Raw genomic sequence first — 19,459 nt, 5'->3', positions numbered from 1 at the left:
AAAAAAAAAAAAAAAAAAAATCAACACCTCTTGGAGCGATCGGCGTCAAAATAGAACCAAAGCCTGTTTACGTATGGATTCACATATATTCCAAATTTCAACCAGAACGTAGCATTACTTCTTGAGATAGGGCACTCTAAATGGAAAAAAAGAACGGGTGATTGCGCTACCCCCCTTTTAGCTGTTGACACAAAAATAAAATCAGTTCTTATACCCACTAAGGGCTACTTGCCGATAAATTTTTCTTTCATTCCGTTCATTATTTCTTGAGATACAGCAGTCACAATTGACGACAAAAAACGTTCTACAGCTCAACCCCCGTTTGAGTTATTGACACCAAAATTGAATCAGCACCTGTTCCTGTTAATACCAACATATGGACCAAATTTTGTTTGATTCCGCCAGTAACTTCCTGAGGAATAGCAAGCACGCGTAACTCGAAAAACGTCCCATTGCTCCACCCCCCTTGGAGGAATTCGCGCCAAAAACTAATGGGCACAAGTTCACATAGGGGCACATATGTGTACTAAATTTCGTTCGATTTCATGCGGTAGTTTTTGTTGTAGAGCGGCCACAAAAAACTGGTCACACACAGACGTGACACACATACATACACACACACACACACACACATACATACATACACACACACACACAGACAGACAGACATTTTCCAAAAATGGTCGAAATGGACTCAGCACACCTCAAAACGTTCGAATCCGTCAAAATTCGAAATTCGAAAATTTGCACGAATCCAATACTTTCTTCTATATATTAGATATAGAAGAAAGTAAAAATGAAAAAAAAAGGCTAAATTTGTCGCCATGTTGGCGACAAAACTTGGCGATAAGTTGCCAAGTGTTTGCAAAATTATAACACCACTTCAGTTTACACTGAAATTAACAATGATTCCCCCCCCCCCCAAAAGGTGTGAAAGACCCCCTTTGGAGCATCCGAATGCAACCAAAAAGGGAGGTGCACAACTTACATATGCACATACACTTATACGCACATACGTTCTTAGGCATATATCCACGTGTGGTCGAGTTGAAAAAAAAAAAAAAAAAAACTCAATATTCATTCGGAGGCGAGCAAAATAGAAATTAAGGTAGGCGATTAATATCGCCAAGCTTTCAGTCGACAAGTTTTTCCGCCAAATTTGGCGGTTATTTTTTTAATTTGATTTCATTTTTGCTTCTATTGGCGATATTTACAGAGTTTACTATTGAATCACATTAAAATGCAAAATATTGGAAAAATTAATCGGTAAAAAACTTTTTTTTTTGCTTCAGTTCGAAACAAACTTGGGGCAAAAGTATTTAAAGTGTTTCTTTGATTACTCCAAGGCACTACTATTATCATTAAATTTGCTTAAAGGAAGTCATATGATGCACAGAACAGCTCGTTAGTTATAAAAACTGGCAGACAATTTTAACTTTTTACATTTGCAGACATTTAATGTAAAATATTATAGTTACCTTGATAAGAAGCTCGTATCTTGGTATACGCTGTACAGGCATTATCAGCAGTGCATCTAAAGATAACTTGCCCTTATGTTCCCTAGACGTATGCTGGAACAAAAAGAATAAAATAAAAAATAAAATTAAGTTTAAAATTTTCAGAGAAATACTTCAATTGACAAAATGTTTTTTATTTATTTATTTATTTATTTATTTTTTAAGTCATTTGTGAAAAGAAAAATAACACGTGCAGAGTTTAAAAGAACCACGATTTTCAGAACTTAAAATCGATTTCACAATTCAATGAAACGGTAAGTGATTTTTATGACCAAGAAAAATTTAAAGTTACTCACTTTTGCAATACCATAAAAAATACCACTTCACTTTTAAGGGGTCTAAGTAGTCTTAAGGCATAATCGACCATGGAAAATACATAATATTTTAAATTCTCATAGCTATTTTAAAAATCACATTTACTTTTTAAACTTTTGACAGACAAGTCATGAAAACCTGTTTTTTATTAATTACTTGTCATAAGTTTAAAAACTATAATTTTTTTTTAATGGTGGAATTGAAGACATTGAAAATGGATGAACGTTGCTTTACTCTTAACTTACTGTACGCAGGACGGCGAACAAAATAATGAGTAAGTAAACCTAAAACATGCTCTTTAAAAAAGTACTTTCATGCTTTATTTTAATAAAATTTTCATTTCTTTTTTCAGTTTTATGCAAATAATGTATGTTTGTATTTAAAAAATCTATCCCTCACTACTACTTGCATTGAAGTATAACTTCTAAATAACTACTTCTTTTGCACACAAATCAATTTTGAAGCACTAATTTAATTCCTTTTAAAAGTATCCTAAAAGACAACTGAAAAACATATGTTTAAAATTATTGTTTTTAAGTAATTATTAAGGCTAAAATAGAGTCTTAAAATGAAAAAAAAAAAAAAAACGAATTTTGATTTTTCATTATTTTCTTAAAATTAATCTTTGAATTGCGGGTTAGTCATAGAAAAAAAATTCAATTCGGACTATTTTTACAGAACGTATAAGCTGTTCTGTCGGTGTCATATTTTACATTTTGTGAACAAATATTTCATTTAAGTGCAAATATCTCATAATCGTAAAATGTCAATTCATGAGTATCTTTCAAATGCTCCCTGCAGATCAGGATTGCTGTAAATCCTTTGAGTTTTTTCAGATTGATACTGAGGTACAAATAAAAAAATTTAGGGAACAAATTTTCAATACCATTATATATATATATTTTTTTTCATTCTTGAATCCTAATTTTATTGACTTTTTTTTAGAAAACTTGAAATTTTAACAAAAACTCTGTTTTTAACAGCTTTTGAACGAAATATTGTGGTTAGTGAAATTTTAATCCCCAAGTTTTCTTTAAATATGAAATATGCTTCTAGAAAAATAGAGAAAATCAAGTTTTAAAAAAATTGGTGCTCGTGAAGTGATTTTTGTGGTTCACATATTTATCATTCAAAAATTCAATAACCTCTATATTTTAAAAATTATTCCGAATTTTTGGACAAAACTTTACATATTACTTTCCTTTATAAAGGTCTGTAACGTATAAAAGATTGAGAACTATATCTTTAAAATATATATATATATATATAAAAAAAAGATCTTCATACTCTATTGCATCCTTAACATAATATTTTTCACTAGTGGCACCCGCACGGCTTCGCCCGTAATAGAAAAATTAAAGGTCTTTTGGTTCGCTTGTATATTTACAAATGATGTATGGTGAATTTTCTCGCCAATTGGCTGGTACCGACGTTACAGTTCCACGTTATGATAATTTCGTATCTCGCCAATTGGCTTGTGCCCATGTTACGATACCACGTTATGATAATTTCGTAATTTATGATAGTTTTTTTTTCTTAAAATTGGAATAGAAGAAGAACCACATCGAATTTTCGAAAAATCGCTTCGAGGTGCACACCCCCATGCTACATACTAACTCTGTGCCAAATTTCATGAAAATCGGCCGAACGGTTTAAGCGCTATGCGCGTCACAGACATCCTACGGACATCCTACAGACATCCTACAGACATCCTACAGACATCCTCCGGACAGAGAGACTTACTGCTTTATTATTAGTAAAGATTAACAAAACTTGAGCACATTTAGATTTCGAGAATATTATATAACAATATTTTAATTTGTCATTTGCATAAGATATTTCTCTGCAAAACTACTTTGGCGAGATCACACAAAATGATTTTTTTTTTCTGTATAAAATGAAGAGCTATTGCCCTTACCTCCAAAAATTGTGCAAATGCTGGTTTGGCAGTAGAAGCTGATTTGATAGCATCTCTAGCTGATTTCCAGTTGTTTATAAATTCTATGTATGTATCCAGAACAGTTGGGTGGGTGAACTGAAAAAGAAGCGAAACAATTAACATTTAGCTCAATGTCACCAATACATGTTAAATCAGAAAAATGATAGAAAAATCATTCGGTTAAACTTTTCCTTCTACAATACATTTCGTGGTTTAAACAAAATTTAACTATTTTTACTTCCTTTTACGAAGTAAAGGAAGTGTTGTATTCGCAATAAAATTTTCACCCAAAAATCGGCCTTAATTTCCATTTTGCTCGCCCCCGACTGATTATTGAGTTTTTTTTTTCAACCGACCACACGTGGATATATGCCTAAGAACGTATAGACACCCGAAATATCCATTTTATCGATCGCCTAATTAATTACAACGACTTATCTCGTGATGTCCGTACGTACGTACATATGTGGGGTTTTATATATATATGTGGGGACGACTTATCTCGTGATGTCCGTATGTACGTACATATGTGGGGTTTTATATATGTATGTCGGGTTTTTTTTCAACCCGACCACACGTGGATATATGCCTAAGAACGTATAGACACCCGAAATATCCATTTTATCGATCGCCTAATTAATTACAACGACTTATCTCGTGATGTCCGTATGTACGTACATATGTGGGGTTATATATATATATATATATATGTGGGGACGACTTATCTCGTGATGTCCGTATGTACGTACATATGTGGGGTTTTATATATGTATGTCGGGTTTTTTTTCAACCCGACCACACGTGGATATATGCCTAAGAACGTATAGACACCCGAAATATCCATTTTATCGATTGCCTAATTAATTACAACGACTTATCTCGTGATATCCGTATGTACGTACATATGTGCGTTTGTGCGTATGTGCGTATGTACCTCGCATAACTCAAAAACGGTAGGTCCTAGAAAGATGAAATTTGATACGTTACCCCCTAGCGGGGTCTAGTTGTGCACCTCCCTTTTTGATTGCATTCGGATGTCCCTAGGGGGTCTTTTACACCTTTTTGTGAGGAAATCATTGTTAATTTCAATGCAAACTCAAGTGGTGTAGTAATTTGGCAAACACTTGGCGATATATCGTCAAGTTTTTTCGCCAACTTGGCGACCATTTTTTTTAAATCTGGTTTTATTTTGACCACTATTGGCGATATTTCGAGAGTTAAGCATTGAATCAAATTAAAATGTCCAATATTGGGAAAATTAATCTGCATAAAACATTTTTACTTCCTTTTACATAGAAGGAAGTATTGTATTCGCGAAAAAATATTCACTCAAAAATCGACTTTAATTTCCATTTTACACACCCTCGAATCAATATTGAGGTTTTTTTTTTTTTTCCGACTCGACCACACGTGGATAAGTGCCTAAGAACGTAAAGACACGCGAAATATCCATTTTGACGATTCCCGAGTTAGTTACAACGTTTTTTTTTCTCGTGACGTCTGTATGTGCGTATGTATGTCGCATAACTCAAGAACAGCATGTGGTAGAAAGTTGAAATTTGGTACGTAGACTCCTAGTGGGGTCTAGTTCTACACCTTTCTTTTTGGTTGCATTCGGGATTTTCTAAAGGGGCCTTTTGCAACCTTTTTGTGGGGAAATCATTGTTAATTTCGATGTAAACTCAAGTGGTGTAGTAATTTGGCGGACACTTGGCAATATATCGCCAGTCTTTTGGTCGCCAAGTTTTGTCGCCAAATTGGCGACAAATTTGGTTAATTTTTTTTTCTTAAATCTGATTTTCATCTGGCCCCTGTTGATGATATTTAGAGAGTAAACTACTGAATCACATTAAAATTGCCAGTAATGGGGAAATGACATTAAATTGGAGTAAAAGGAAGTCATGTGATGCACACATCAGCCCCTTTTTTCTCCAGTTCGCAACAAACTTGGGGTAAAAATATTTAAACTGGTTCTTTGCTTACTCCAAGGCACTATTATCATTAAATTGGCATAAAAGAAAGCCATGTGATACACACATTAGCTCGTTTTTTTGCCGCAGAGTGGGTTTAGCTTTTAAGATACATATAACTTGACTGAAATCACTCACAGCTTCAACGAAAACGTCGCCAATTTTTTGACGGGTGTCCCATTGTCGAAGACGTTCTCTGAGAGTGTCCAGAAACTGCTCGTGGAACCTCAGCATGTCTGGTACACCCTGGAAGATACTATCCACTGTCTCAGCTCCGATTTTCTCCCTATGCTCACCTTCTTTCAGAGGAACCATATATTTCTGGAAAACAGAAAAATGAACCAATACTTTAACACTAGAACGACTGACATTTTCTGTATACCTAGAAAGACGGAAGGGGCCAGTGTGGCCCCTACCCATTTTTGGAGTGAATTCTTTTAAAAATTCTTTCTGAGGGAGTCCACATGCCTGATACACCTTCTTTCATGACTAAATAAAAACTAAGTACTTAATTATTTTTAGTTTTTCTCTCTCTACTGGGCGAAAGGTTGAATTAGTTTTCCTTTCTAAGAGCAATGGCCACCGTTAGGATGGTTAGCAGTCGGTACTGTTTATAGCATTTGGATATTCAACCGGCTGCATAAAGAGGAAGTTGCAGGTTAAACTAGAGTGAATGGCATTTTTTTATGCTACCAACAATTAGGAGAAAGGAAAAAAATAATGTTTTTAATTGTCAAAATGCTTAGGGGCCACTGTGGCCCGTCCCGTCTTTCTAGGTATAAGGATCAATATTAACAGTACTATGGGGTGTATGATTAAATGATTAAACAAGCATTCAAATAGCGTCATATAATGAAAAGTCAAAAAATTCCATTAAGTTCCGTTAGATATTATCCGAGTTATTAAACAACAAACTACGCGAGGGGCCACACAGGCCCCTCCGTCTTTCTTGTGTTAAAAAGATAACATATACTAGTTGCAGGTACTAAAAACATATGAGGCAGTGAAAAGCAAAGGGATCTATGTAGCGAAATTAAAAATTTGGAGATAACCAGTACAAATGGTAGGTGAACCTCTCCTCTGTCTTGGGAGTAGCCCTGGTAGGTGCTATTACACAGCATGATTTTGAAAAACAATTCAACGGAAGTTTACCTAGGACCTTATCTTTATTAGCGTTTTACTCAAAACTTGGCATAATAGGAAATTATGCCAAGCAAAATTAAATATTTGGAGATAACCAGTACAAATGGTAGGTTAACCTCTCTTCTGTTTAGGGAGTAGCCCTGGTAGGTGCTATTATACAGCATGATTTTGAAAAAAAAATCAATGGAAGTTTACCTAGGACCTTATCTTTAAAAAAGTTTTACTCAAAACTTGAAAATGTCCACTTACATCCCTTTGCTTCTCACTGCCTCATTAACACATGCATGTGTTCTAGAGCAGTATGGGTCAAAATTGTTTTCTACCCAATTGTTTTGTTCAAAGGCAATACGTAGCTATTTATAACTAAAATGCTTAAAGTGATTTCGAATTATTTAGTACTAGTGGTAACCGCACGGCTTTGCCCGTAATAGAAAAATTAAAAGGTCTTTTGGTTCGCCTGTATATTTACAAATAATGTATGGTGAATTTTCTCGCCAATTGACTTGTACCCATGTTACGGTTCCACGTTATGATAATTTTGTATCTCGCCAATTGGCTTGTGCCCATGTTACGGTTCCACGTTATGATAATTTCGTAATTTATTCGTCCATCTTATGATATTTTTGTTCTTAAAATTGGAATAGGAAAAAACCACATCGAATTTTCAAAAAATCGCTTCGAGGTGCACACCACCATGTTACAAACTAACTTTGCGCCAAATTTCATGAAAATCGGCCGAACGGTCTAGGCGCTATGCGCGTCACAGAGATCCAGACATCCAGACATCCTCCGGACAGAGAGACTTTCAGCTTTATTATTAGTAAAGATTTATATTATTCCATTGTGGTTAAATCATTTTCAATACACCCCCTCCCCCTCTCATTTTGCGAACAGCATTCTTTTGTTCAATTCGTACTATTAGTTCACAGTCTCCCAATACAGGTCATGGTGGCCTGATTGGCAGGGCGTCGGACTCATAAACGAAGGGGGGGGGGGGTTCAATCACAGCCGGTCTAAGATCCTCCGTCTTCGTTGATTGTGACTGGAGCGCATTAAATACGTTATAATCAAAAAGTCCTCCTAGTGAACCAATGCCTCTGGGGGTGCTGGACCAGGGATTGCTAGGCTTCTGGTCTGGATCAAAAAACCAGAGCTGTCTTCAGTGCTTCATCCAACCGGTAAAACCACCAAAAGTGGTTGGTACAGGGAATCATGGAGTGTGAAGTCTCCCAATACATGTGATATACAGGCGTCCCTTGTATAACACGGTTAATTCGTTCCGTGAAGTATCGAAACCGTGTTATACGAGATATTTTTTAAAATAACATTTTTACTTATTTTTAAAACTACTTGTGTATGTGCAATCAAAAACAGGTTAAGATGTATCGTGTTATATCGAAACCGTGTATACGAGATATTTTTTAAAATAACACTTTTACTTATTTTTAATACTAATTGTGTATGTGCATTAGAAAAATCAGGTTAAGATGTATCGTGTTATATCGAAACCGTGTATACGAGATATTTTTTAAAATAACACTTTTACTTATTTTTAATACTAATTGTGTATGTGCATTAGAAAAATCAGGTTAAGATGTATCGTGTTATATCGAAACCGTGTATACGAGATATTTTTTAAAATAACACTTTTACTTATTTTTAATACTAATTGTGTATGTGCATTAGAAAAATCAGGTTAAGATGTATCGCGTTATATCGAAACCGTGTATACGAGATATTTTTTAAAATAACACTTTTACTTATTTTTAATACTAATTGTGTATGTGCATTAGAAAAATCAGGTTAAGATGTATCGTGTTATATCGAAACCGTGTATACGAGATATTTTTTAAAATAACACTTTTACTTATTTTTAAAACTAATTATGTATGTGCATTAGAAAAATCAGGTTAAGATGTATCGTGTTATATCAAAACCGTGTTATACGAGACTTAGAAATAATGTAAATCAAGGGATGTGTACCGTGTTATATAGAAAACCAAGTTTCATAAAAACAAAGTAAAAACTTATTAGAGTTATCGATCATTAACAGAATGTATTAAACAAAAATGAAATTCTATCTTATATAAATATAGCATTCGTATTATATCAAAACCATAAAGTATTAAATTCAAGTTTCGTGCAGTGTTATATCGAAACCGTGTTACACGAGACATTTTTTAAAATAACATTTTTACTTATTTTCAATACTAACTATGTATGTGCATTAGAAAAATCAGGTTAAAATGTATCGTGTTATATCGAAACCGTGTTATACGAAGCATTTTTTAAAATAACATTTTTACTTATTTTTAATACTAATTGTGTATGTGTATTAGGAAAATCAGGTTAAGATGTATCGTGTTATATCGAAACCGTGTTATACGAGACATTTTTTAAAATAACATTTTTACTTATTTTTAATACTAACTATGTATGTGCATTAGAAAAATCAGGTTAAAATGTATCGTGTTATATCGAAACCGTGTTATACGAGACTTAAAAATAATGTAAATCAAGGGATGTGTACCGTGTTATATAGAAAACCAAGTTTCATAAAAACAAAGTAAAAACTTGTTAGAGTTATCGATCATTAACAGAATGTATTAAACAAAAATGAAATTCTATCTTATATAAATATAGCATTCGTGTTATATCAAAACCATAAAGTATTAAATTCAAGTTTCGTGCAGTGTAATATCAAACCGTGTTATAATAATCGCAAGTTTGGTACTGTGTAATATCGAAACCGTGTCATAATAATCGCAAGTTTGGTACCGTGTAATATCGAAACCGTGTCATAATAATCGCAAGTTTGGTACCGTGTAATATCGAAACCGTGTCACAATAATCGCAAGTTTGGTACCGTGTAATATCGAAACCGTGTCATAATAATCGCAAGTTTGGTACCGTGTAATATCGAAACCGTGTCACAATAATCGCAAGTTTGGTACCGTGTAATATCGAAACCGTGTTGTAGAAGTACTGTGTTATACGAGGTACGCCTGTATACAAATTTTCAGTCGATAAGACAAGCCATTTTTTTTCATCCACTCAAGTTCAAACGTATTTTTTAAACTTGTAGTGGATGACACTTGATGTTAATACATTTTTTTTTCAATTATTAATGTAGTAGTTAAATTTAACTAATTAATTTTAGTTTTATACAATCCAATAATTAGTAACAAACAAAAATAATATTCCTACAACATATCGCCACAACTAGTACAACACTGCCACATCTGCAAAAACTACTCTTCGACAAAAATTTAAATTTAATGCGCCTTAGCTTAAACTCTTATAGTAACACATTGACACCATCTCAAAAATAAGGTTAAAAACATTTTTTTTCGTTTGTGGCAGTCATGCATTTTAATTGAACTCATAAAATGCACCAAAACATGTATACAATTCGAAATCTACAATTTTTGACTTGTGGCGGTGTTGTATTAGGTGAGCGATATATAAAAAGGAAAATGGAAAACTACAAGAAAACTCACTTTATATTTTCCCCCTTAATATTGACTCTGTCATATGCATATACATATATTTACATTGATTATATAACTCAGTAATAAAATCTAACTAAAATAAAATTTCTCTTTGTTGACCTAAGTTGGAATTATCTTTATTATTTTATGTTACTTGTTTCTAATATAATCATATCATTAATTAATAAAATAATTTTATGTTTTGAAATGCGTGTCTTCTTGCAAAAGAAAATGAAATTAAACTGTTGTTTAAAATTAAAACTTTAATTATGTTCGCAGCCATTGAACCAATTATCTGAACCGCAAAATTTCTCAGAATAGTTCTATTTATAAATTTAAAAATAGCACTTTCCTGTTAGGAATTGATTAATTAATTTTTCACAGAAAAGAAAACCATCTAACCGATTTTAAAATCCGAGCTAATACTCCCTTTGAACGACAAAATAATTTTTCTGAAATGTATTGAGTTTCATTAAAGTATTTTTAAAGATAAAATCAGCGATAAATTTAAAATAGAAAGTTCAAAATGCTGAGAATTTTTTTAAAATAAAAAATGGCAAACACGCAGTCACGTTGTCTAGGTACTAAGTATAATTTCTTTAAATGCTTTTTTAACTACATCAGTTTTAAGAAATATTTATGTAAATGAGTAGGGGAGGGTGGGCGGGTAGGTTTTCGAAGAACGCTCAAAAATTGTAATTTTCGGATTTTTGTAGCAAAACAATTTCGGTTTTGTTTCCGAGCAGGGTTCTTAAACTTCAAAATAAAAAGTGATTTTTGTATTATTTCTCAATCCCAATATTTATTTATTAGCAAACTTCACAAACTTCACAAAACCCGCTTTGCCTTACCAGGGAGCCCAAAGCGGGTATGCTTAACTAGTTGTGGTTTGGTACATTTGCCAATCAAATATGAAGTTATGAATGATTAAAATAGTTGACTAGATACCTACCATTATATAAAAAAATATAAAACAGTTTTACTTATCCAATTTAAAGTCAGCACATTTGTTCATAAAACATAAAGAAATAACTGATTAAACTAATAGACTAATTAATTGCTATTCTAAAAAAAAACTCTTTAAAGTTGTACTTATCCTATTGAAATAGAAAATTTAAGTCAGCACACGAGTCAAAAAAATTATAAATAAATATATGATTAAATCCCATACCCGCTTTGCCCGAAGGACCTTTTTTATTTTAATAACTAGTGGTACCCGCAAGGCTTTGCCCGTAATAGAAAATTAAAAGGTCTTTTGGTTCGTCTGTATATTTACAAATAATGTATGGTGAATTTTCTCGCCAATTGGCTTGTACCCATGTTACGGTTCCACGTTATGATAATTTCGTATCTCGCCAATTGGCTTGTACCCATGTTACGGTTCCACGTTATGATGATTTCGTAATTTACTCGTCCATTTTATGAGAATTTTGTTCTTAAAATTGGAATAGAAAAAAAAACCACATCGAATTTTCGAAAAATCGCTTCGAGGTGCACACCCCTATGGTACAAACTAACTTTGTGCCAAATTTCATGAAAATCGGCCAAAAGGTCTAGGCGCTATGCGCTTCAAAGAGATCCTGACAGACAGAGATCCGGACAGAGGGACATTCAGCTTTATTATTAGTAAAGATTACAACCTTAAATTTAAAAAAGAAACAAACGAAATGACCATCGTAGTTTGTAGGTGGATGGTGTCAGAATATTATTGACAATCAAAAAAAGAAATAAGCTGGTCTTCGACTAATCACAAGTTACGAAACATCATTTTTTTTTTTTTTTTTTTAAAGCCTTGTTGCGCCATGCCGCTTTACTGCTGCTTCGTTGGGACTGATTAAAACTCTGGGATGTTCATGTAAACACGACATACGTATGCATCGCCGTGCTGTGGAGTCAGAGTCGGACTGAGTTTGGTGTAAAAGAGTCGGAGTCGTTCGAAAACATGCCGACTCCGACTTTCTCGTTTTTCTTTAATTTCTACTGACTCTCCTTGCATTTTTTAAAAACCTGACTACCAATTTATTTAACTACATGCATTAAGGCCTACTAATAAGAAAATAACTCATTGTGGCCACCAGCTGGCTTGATTGTTTATCGAATTTTTTGTAACAGTTACCTACGCCGTCTCCGAGTTTGCTTATTTTCTAACTTTATTTAACTGATAGCAACTGTCAGCAAACAGTTTTGTTGCTAAAAATTTTCTAAGTGATCACCTTCAAATAAAAATAATGATATATTTTTTACCTCAATCTTGGTTTAAAATAGTAAAATGAATGTATGTATCGCTTGAGCAAGTCGGGAAACTTCTGAGGGTGCTTGGTAAATTCAAATAAGTGTCGGCACGAAAGAGCAAATCCAAAAGATTCGATAAAATATAAATGCTTTTTTAAAATTTGACTAATAAGACTTTATCTTAGAAAGCTTGGTTATCACTGAAAAGTAGGAAATAAAATTTGTGCATGATTTATTGGTTCTAACACTTAATTGTAGTTAATCCTAAACTCTCATGTTAAGGTTAATTCTGAAGCTGCCAATAAAACTAAAATTAAAAATTGAGGCAAGAATAGTAAAAGCTAATTCGTACAAAACTACATACCGCCGCATTTTGTGTAAAATTTGCTCCAGACGTACATGTACCCAACCTCTTTCCGCAATATAGTGCAATATTTTTGTTGACATTTTTTAAATGAAATTTAAAATTTATTATTGGGGAAATCTTTCAGAATTAAAGTATTTCAATTTTTATAAAATCTGAAATTCAGTTTAGGTGTCCCCTACCAGATGGGTGTCACAAAGGAGGGGGGAGAGGTCCGCCCCCTCTCAAAAAAAGTTTTTAGACTTGGCAAACAAGTTTTTTTTTCCTCTCAAAATTCTTTCTCTCACTCTTCTCTGTGCTTTCAAAAATTAAAAGCACAGGATTTGATCAACATCTATTTGTTAAACATTAGAGGGGAGCAAATTAATCCTTTTCAGTTTAAAAAAAAATGGGTTTTTAAGTAATCTTACTTTAGAAATCGAAACTAATGGATAATTAGATTTTCAAATTGAACTTCTAACGTTGTACGCATCTTAGGTTTACAATAAAATACAAAGCGAGAATTTCATAAAAAATGAATTAACCGTTTACCCGCCAATGTTCCAAAAATGGAACATCATATTTAAGTGAAAATTTTCCCAAGAAATAACGTTAAAATAAACAAGCTTTTTTTAACACAGTTTAGTCTTATTTCAAAGTATTTTTTGGTTTCCTGCTTGATTGTTTATATGTTTTTAATTATTTATTGCGATTTTTCAAAGATGAGTGTTTTTTTAGCTTTTTGCAACTTTTTCTTATAAAATTTACCAAAAATTGGCTTTTTCAGAAAATGTGATGATATTTATTATAGTTGTGAAAAATACTTCAATGTATGATTTTAAAATGCTTGTAGAAATGTACAATGATATTTCCGAAAGGTTTACCCCTTCAAAATAGCATGTTCCAATTTTGGAACATTGGCGCTTTTAGGGAGTCAAATTTCCAAGAAGTAAATCGTTCGACTTCCAAGGGGAAATTTCATTTTTCGTAATATATGTTTCTTTTTTTTTCTCTCATTTTGAATGTACTCTGATGTAGATGTTGGTAAAACCAAGTAAGTTTATATTTTGAAAGGATACGTTTCGTTAGCAAAGAAAATAATAACAGTCTTCTGTTTGACGGACTATATGGCTCCGAATCCACACCTGCTCGGACAGCTGCATTGTCACGTGATAATAAAAAATAACATTAGTGAGCGTTTTATTCTTCATATTTTAAATGCAGTTCAATAATTCGCTAGCTTTGTTTTCGAGCGAAACGAAATTCTGTTTGACGTATACCAACTGTTCATAAATGTTAAAAAATGTCTATTAGATTTCTTATTGTAGAACAAGCTGTGGCTTATTTAGAGACATTGTCAGAGTCAGATTTGTCAGATGTAGATATATGCCAATTACCCCCTGATGAACTAAGCAATATCACTGAGGAAGAATAGATGTTGACAGAGATGAAATCCTACAATTTTTTGGTTTGTTGCTATTGAGCGGGTACCATTCTGTTCCTTCTGAAGATATGTATTGGAGCAGTGCAGAAGATACATCTGTGCCAATTGTACCAACAGTTATGCCTCAAAATCGTTTTCGAAAAATACAAAACAACTTTCATTTGATGGACAACCATGAATTAAAACAAAATGACAAACTAAGAAAAGTTTTCCCTATTTACGAAGAATTGTGTAAAAACCCTCAACAATTTGGTGTATTTCATGAAAAATTGAGCATAGATGAATCTATGATTCCCTACTACGGTGGGCATTCATGTAAAATGTTTATTAGATGAAAACCAATAAGATTCGGCTTCAAAATTTGGATGCTGTGCTCTTCAAGTGGATACCCATATTCCATGGAGATTTATTCAGGCAAAAAAGAAGGATCCCCTGATGTGCAATTAGGATCCAGAGTTGTAAATGATCTATTATCAGTTTTGACTGACACGTCTAAGCATGAAGTATACTTTGATAACGTTTTTACATCATATGACTTAATTTCTCAGCTATCAAAAAAAAGTGTACGAGCAACAGGAACAATTCGCGAAAACCGAACTGGCCATTGTCCACTGAAATCCAAAAAAGCCCTTTCTAAAGAAGATCGAGGAAATTTTGACAATTGATCTGATGGATCAGTGTACATGTGCAGCTGGAATGATAATGCAGTGGTTACAGTAGCATCTAATTGTTATACACATGAGCCACTTGCATCTGTAAAATGTTACTCAAATGCGCAGAAATACAAGATAGATGTGCCACAACCTCATCTTATCAAGAGATACAATGAAGGAATGGGGGGTGTGGACGTCTTGGATAAACTTTTTGGGAGCTACAGACCTCATTTGAGGAGTAAAAAATGGTGGTGGAATATTTTTAGTAATGCTCTGAATATTTCAGTTGTAGCTAGTTGGTTACTTCATTGTGAGTTACACGAAGTGAAGATGAAGCATTTAGAGTTCCGAAGAGAAATAACAACTGTCCTCCTAAGAAGAAAAGTACGAGTAGAAAGTCATCCAGGGCCTCGTTGTCCTTTACATAATCGATCAAGAATGTCTGACGGACATTATATTGTATCTGCATCCCAAGGACGTTGCGCGATGTGCAAAAAAATACGACTAAGAAATGTTTCCATTGCGAAAAACGACTTCACCAGCAATGCTTCCTTTCATATCATGGGCATTAGATATTTCTGTATTGGATTTTCTGAATTCTGATATGTACCTAAATGCAATTTAAAATATTACTTTTTCCGCAATAAAGTATGCTAAGATAAAAACCGCATTCAAAACCTCTTAGTTTAAAAAAATTCTCTGAAAAAGAAAACTTCATGCAAAGCGCCAATGTTCCAAAAATGGAACATACTGAAAAACATAGTAAAAAATTTTTTTCTTGAAATTTTATTTTATTTCTGTATTTAATAGACATAAATAAACATAATTTCAAAAAATTACTCAAATTTGATCATCCGTTAATAGTTCGGCGGTTAAACGGTTAATATTTCATTCTCTGCTTAGGGGTTTTTCCCCCTTCCCATGAGGAAAAGTGATTTGAAACTAGTATGTTGTGGCCATCACGAAACTTTCTTCTATATATTTTTTTCTTTTCTGATCCCTCCCCATGCTTGACGAGGAAGCAATACTCCCAACAAAAACAAAATTACACATGCAAAAACTTGACGACCATCCCAATGTCTGAATTTTTGCAAAAGCAAAGCAAAGAGCGAAAATTGAAAGTTATTTTAAAAGCCTTGCTTGAACTAATTACAAATATTTTATTTGTTAACGAACATAAGATGGCAACAGTTAAACATTTTAAATCATTGAGATAATATTTCCGATCATTTCCATACAATTAAAATCACGAGAAATACGCAGATAACAATCTATTACGATTTATCTTTCTTATTGGTCTCATTTATAAAGCTATTTTTATTCGCAAAAAAAGAAAAAAAAAATCAACACCTTTTGGAGCGATTGGCGTCAAAATTGAACCAAAGCCTCTTTACATATGGATTCACATGTATTCCAAATTTCAACCAGAACGTAGCATTACTTCTTGAGATAGGGCACTCACAATGGAAAAAAAGAACGGGTGATTGCGCTACCCCCTTTTTAGCTGTTGACACCAAAATAAATCAGCTCTTATACCAACTAAGGGCTACTTGCCGATAATTTTTTCTTTCATTCCGCTCATTATTTCTTGAGATACAGCAATCACAATTGACGACAAAAAACGTTCTATAGCTCAACCGTTTGAGTTATTGACACCAAAATTGAATCAGCACCTGTTCCTGTTTATGGCAACATATGGGCCAAATTTTGTTTGATTCCGCCAGTTACTTCCTTGGAAATAGCAGGCACGCATAACTCAAGAAACGTCCCATTGCTCCACCCCCCTTAGAGGAATTCGCGCCAAAAACCAATGGGCACAAGTTCGCATAGGGGCACATATGTGTACCAAATTTCGTTCGATTTCATGGGGTAGTTTTTGCTGTAGAGCGGCCACAAAAAACTGGTCACACACACACACACACACAGACAGACATTTTCCAAAAATAGTCGAAATGGACTTAAAACACCTCAAAACGTTCGAATCCGTCAAAATTCGAAATTCGAAAATTTGCACGAATCTAATACTTTCTTCTATATATTAGATACAGAAGAAAGTAAAAATAAATAAAAAAATAATAATAAAGCCAGAGTTGGGGTCGGAGTTGGAGTCAGAGTCAGACGTTTCAAAATCCTGGAGTAGGAGTCGGCCATTTTTCCTCCGACTCCGCAGCCATGGCTTGTATGCGTTCGTCCCCCCATTCCCATCAGATATCTTTCTAGAAAAATATATGATTCGAAAAACAGTGAGATAAAGTTTGGATTTGACACAATTGCTTTTGAAGAATTATTATAAACACCAAATAAAAGGACTTTTTATTTCAACATATCTGGACGGCCATTTTACGTGCTTAAACTGATAAAACAGTAAACAGAATATGCCAGGCGATTTTGTACGACATTTGATGCTTATGAACACCAATACCAGTCAATATGATACTATAGTATTAATAATTCAAATAAATTGTTACGCTATGCTAAAGTCTTTAAATTAGTATTCCTTTCTTACTTTGTAAGTTATACATTATTGATTTTTTGGACACCTTTTTCTGACTTAATGTTCTATATCGTTATTTTTTGTTTTATATACTTACTAGCGGTACCAGATGTAGGTCGGCTGTTATTGATGATAAAATGACTTGCACTAAAGTAGAAAATGAAATCTTTATTTTATTTTTTTTATTTTAGAAAACTTTGACATAAAAAAAATGTAACTTGCACTAAAGAAGAGAATAAAAACGCTTGCTTTTTTTTTTTTTTTTTTGTTTAGAAATATACGACATTAAAAAATGACTTGCACTAGAGTAGACAATAAAAACGATTGTGTTTTTCTTTTTTTCTTTTTTTTTGTATAGTAAACTGCGACATTAAAAAATGACTTGCGCTAAAGAAGAGAATAAAAATGATTGCTTTTTTGTATAGAAAACTGCGACATTAAAAGATGACTTGCACTAAGGAAGAGAGTAAAAACGATTTTTTTTTTTGTATAGTAAACTGCGACATTAAAAAATGACTTGCACTAAAGAAGAGAATAAAAATGATTGTTTTTTTGTATAGAAAACTGCGACATTAAAAGATGACTTGCACTAAAGAAGAGAGTAAAAACGATTTTTTTTGTATAGTAAACTGCGACATTAAAAAATGACTTGCACTAAAGAAGAGAATAAAAATGATTGCTTTTTTTTGTATAGAAATCTACGACATTAAAAAATGACTTGCACTAAAGAAGAGAGTAAAAACGATTTTTTTTTAATAGTAAACTGCGACATTAAAAAATGACTAGCACTAAAGAAGAGAATAAAAATGATTGCTTTTTTTTTGTATAGAAATCTACGACATTAAAAAATGACTTGCACTAGAATAGACAATAAAAACGATTGTTATTTTCTTTTTTTTTTTTTTTTTGTATAGTAAACTGCGACATTAAAAAATGACTTGCGCTAAAGAAGAGAATAAAAATGATTGCTTTTTTGTATAGAAAACTGCGACATTAAAAGATGACTTGCACTAAAGAAGAGAGTAAAAACGATTTTTTTTTTGTATAGTAAACTGCGACATTAAAAAATGACTTGCCCTAAAGAAGAGAATAAAAATGATTGCTTTTTTTGTATAGAAATCTACGGCATTAAAAAATGACTTGCACTAGAGTAGACAATAAAAACGATTGTTATTTTCTTTTCTTTCTTTTTTTTTTGTATAGTAAACTGCGACATTAAAAAATGACTTGCACTAAAGAAGAGAATAAAAATGATTGCTTTTTTGTATAGAAAACTGCGACATTAAAAGATGACTTGCACTAAAAAAGAGAATAAAAACATGAATGTTTTTTTTTTTTCAGAAAACTGCGACATTAAAAAATGACTTGCAATAAAGAAGAGAATAAAAACGATTGCTTTTTTTTTAATTTTAGAAAATTAAAAAATGACTTGGCTTAAAGTAGATAATCAAAACCTTTGCTTTTTTAAAGAAAACTGACATTAAAAAATGATTTTCATTAAATAAAGAAAAAAACTTTTCTCTCTCTCTCTCTTTTTTTTTTTTTTTAAGAAAAGTGTGACACTAAAAATAACTTGCACTAAAGTAGGGAATAAAAACGTTCGTTCCTTTTTATTTTAGAAAACTGCGACATTGAAATATGACAACGGCAGACGAAATAATTGTTTTTCTGCCTACTAGTTGCGGCTGAAAAATAACTTGCCGTTAAAGCTTTCCACAGTATCACTTAACTATTTCTTTTACGTATTTTATTTGACACAAAAAAAGTATTTTGCCTTGAGTTATTGATTTGCCAACGTGGCGGAGAAAAAACGAAAGAATAAACTAACGAATTTTGAAAGCATAAAAGCAATTTCCTCTTGAAATGTTAAAAGTAAAATTTATTGATTTTATTTTCAATGTAAAATAGTATTGTCAAA

The 19,459-nt window shown here is 32.8% G+C and overlaps 1 protein-coding gene across 1 annotated transcript in view; it reads right to left on the bottom strand.

The window, feature by feature from the left end:
* The window catches only part of LOC129225069 (rho guanine nucleotide exchange factor 17-like), a 171,447-nt gene that overhangs the window by 129,015 nt on the left and 22,973 nt on the right, over window positions 1-19,459 (bottom strand). Inside the window, exons 2-4 of the mRNA XM_054859617.1 lie at window positions 5,880-6,062; window positions 3,751-3,867; window positions 1,479-1,571 (exon numbers count right to left, since the gene is read on the bottom strand). Of these exons, the coding sequence (XP_054715592.1) occupies window positions 1,479-1,571; window positions 3,751-3,867; window positions 5,880-6,062 (393 nt within the window). The remainder of the gene's footprint in view (window positions 1-1,478; window positions 1,572-3,750; window positions 3,868-5,879; window positions 6,063-19,459) is intronic.

This window comes from Uloborus diversus, chromosome 6 (genome assembly GCF_026930045.1).
Source record: "Uloborus diversus isolate 005 chromosome 6, Udiv.v.3.1, whole genome shotgun sequence".
Taxonomy (NCBI): Eukaryota; Metazoa; Arthropoda; class Arachnida; order Araneae; family Uloboridae; genus Uloborus; species Uloborus diversus.
The sequence above is the reverse complement of the archived record's forward strand: the minus strand, read 5'-3'. Positions and strand labels throughout refer to the sequence as shown.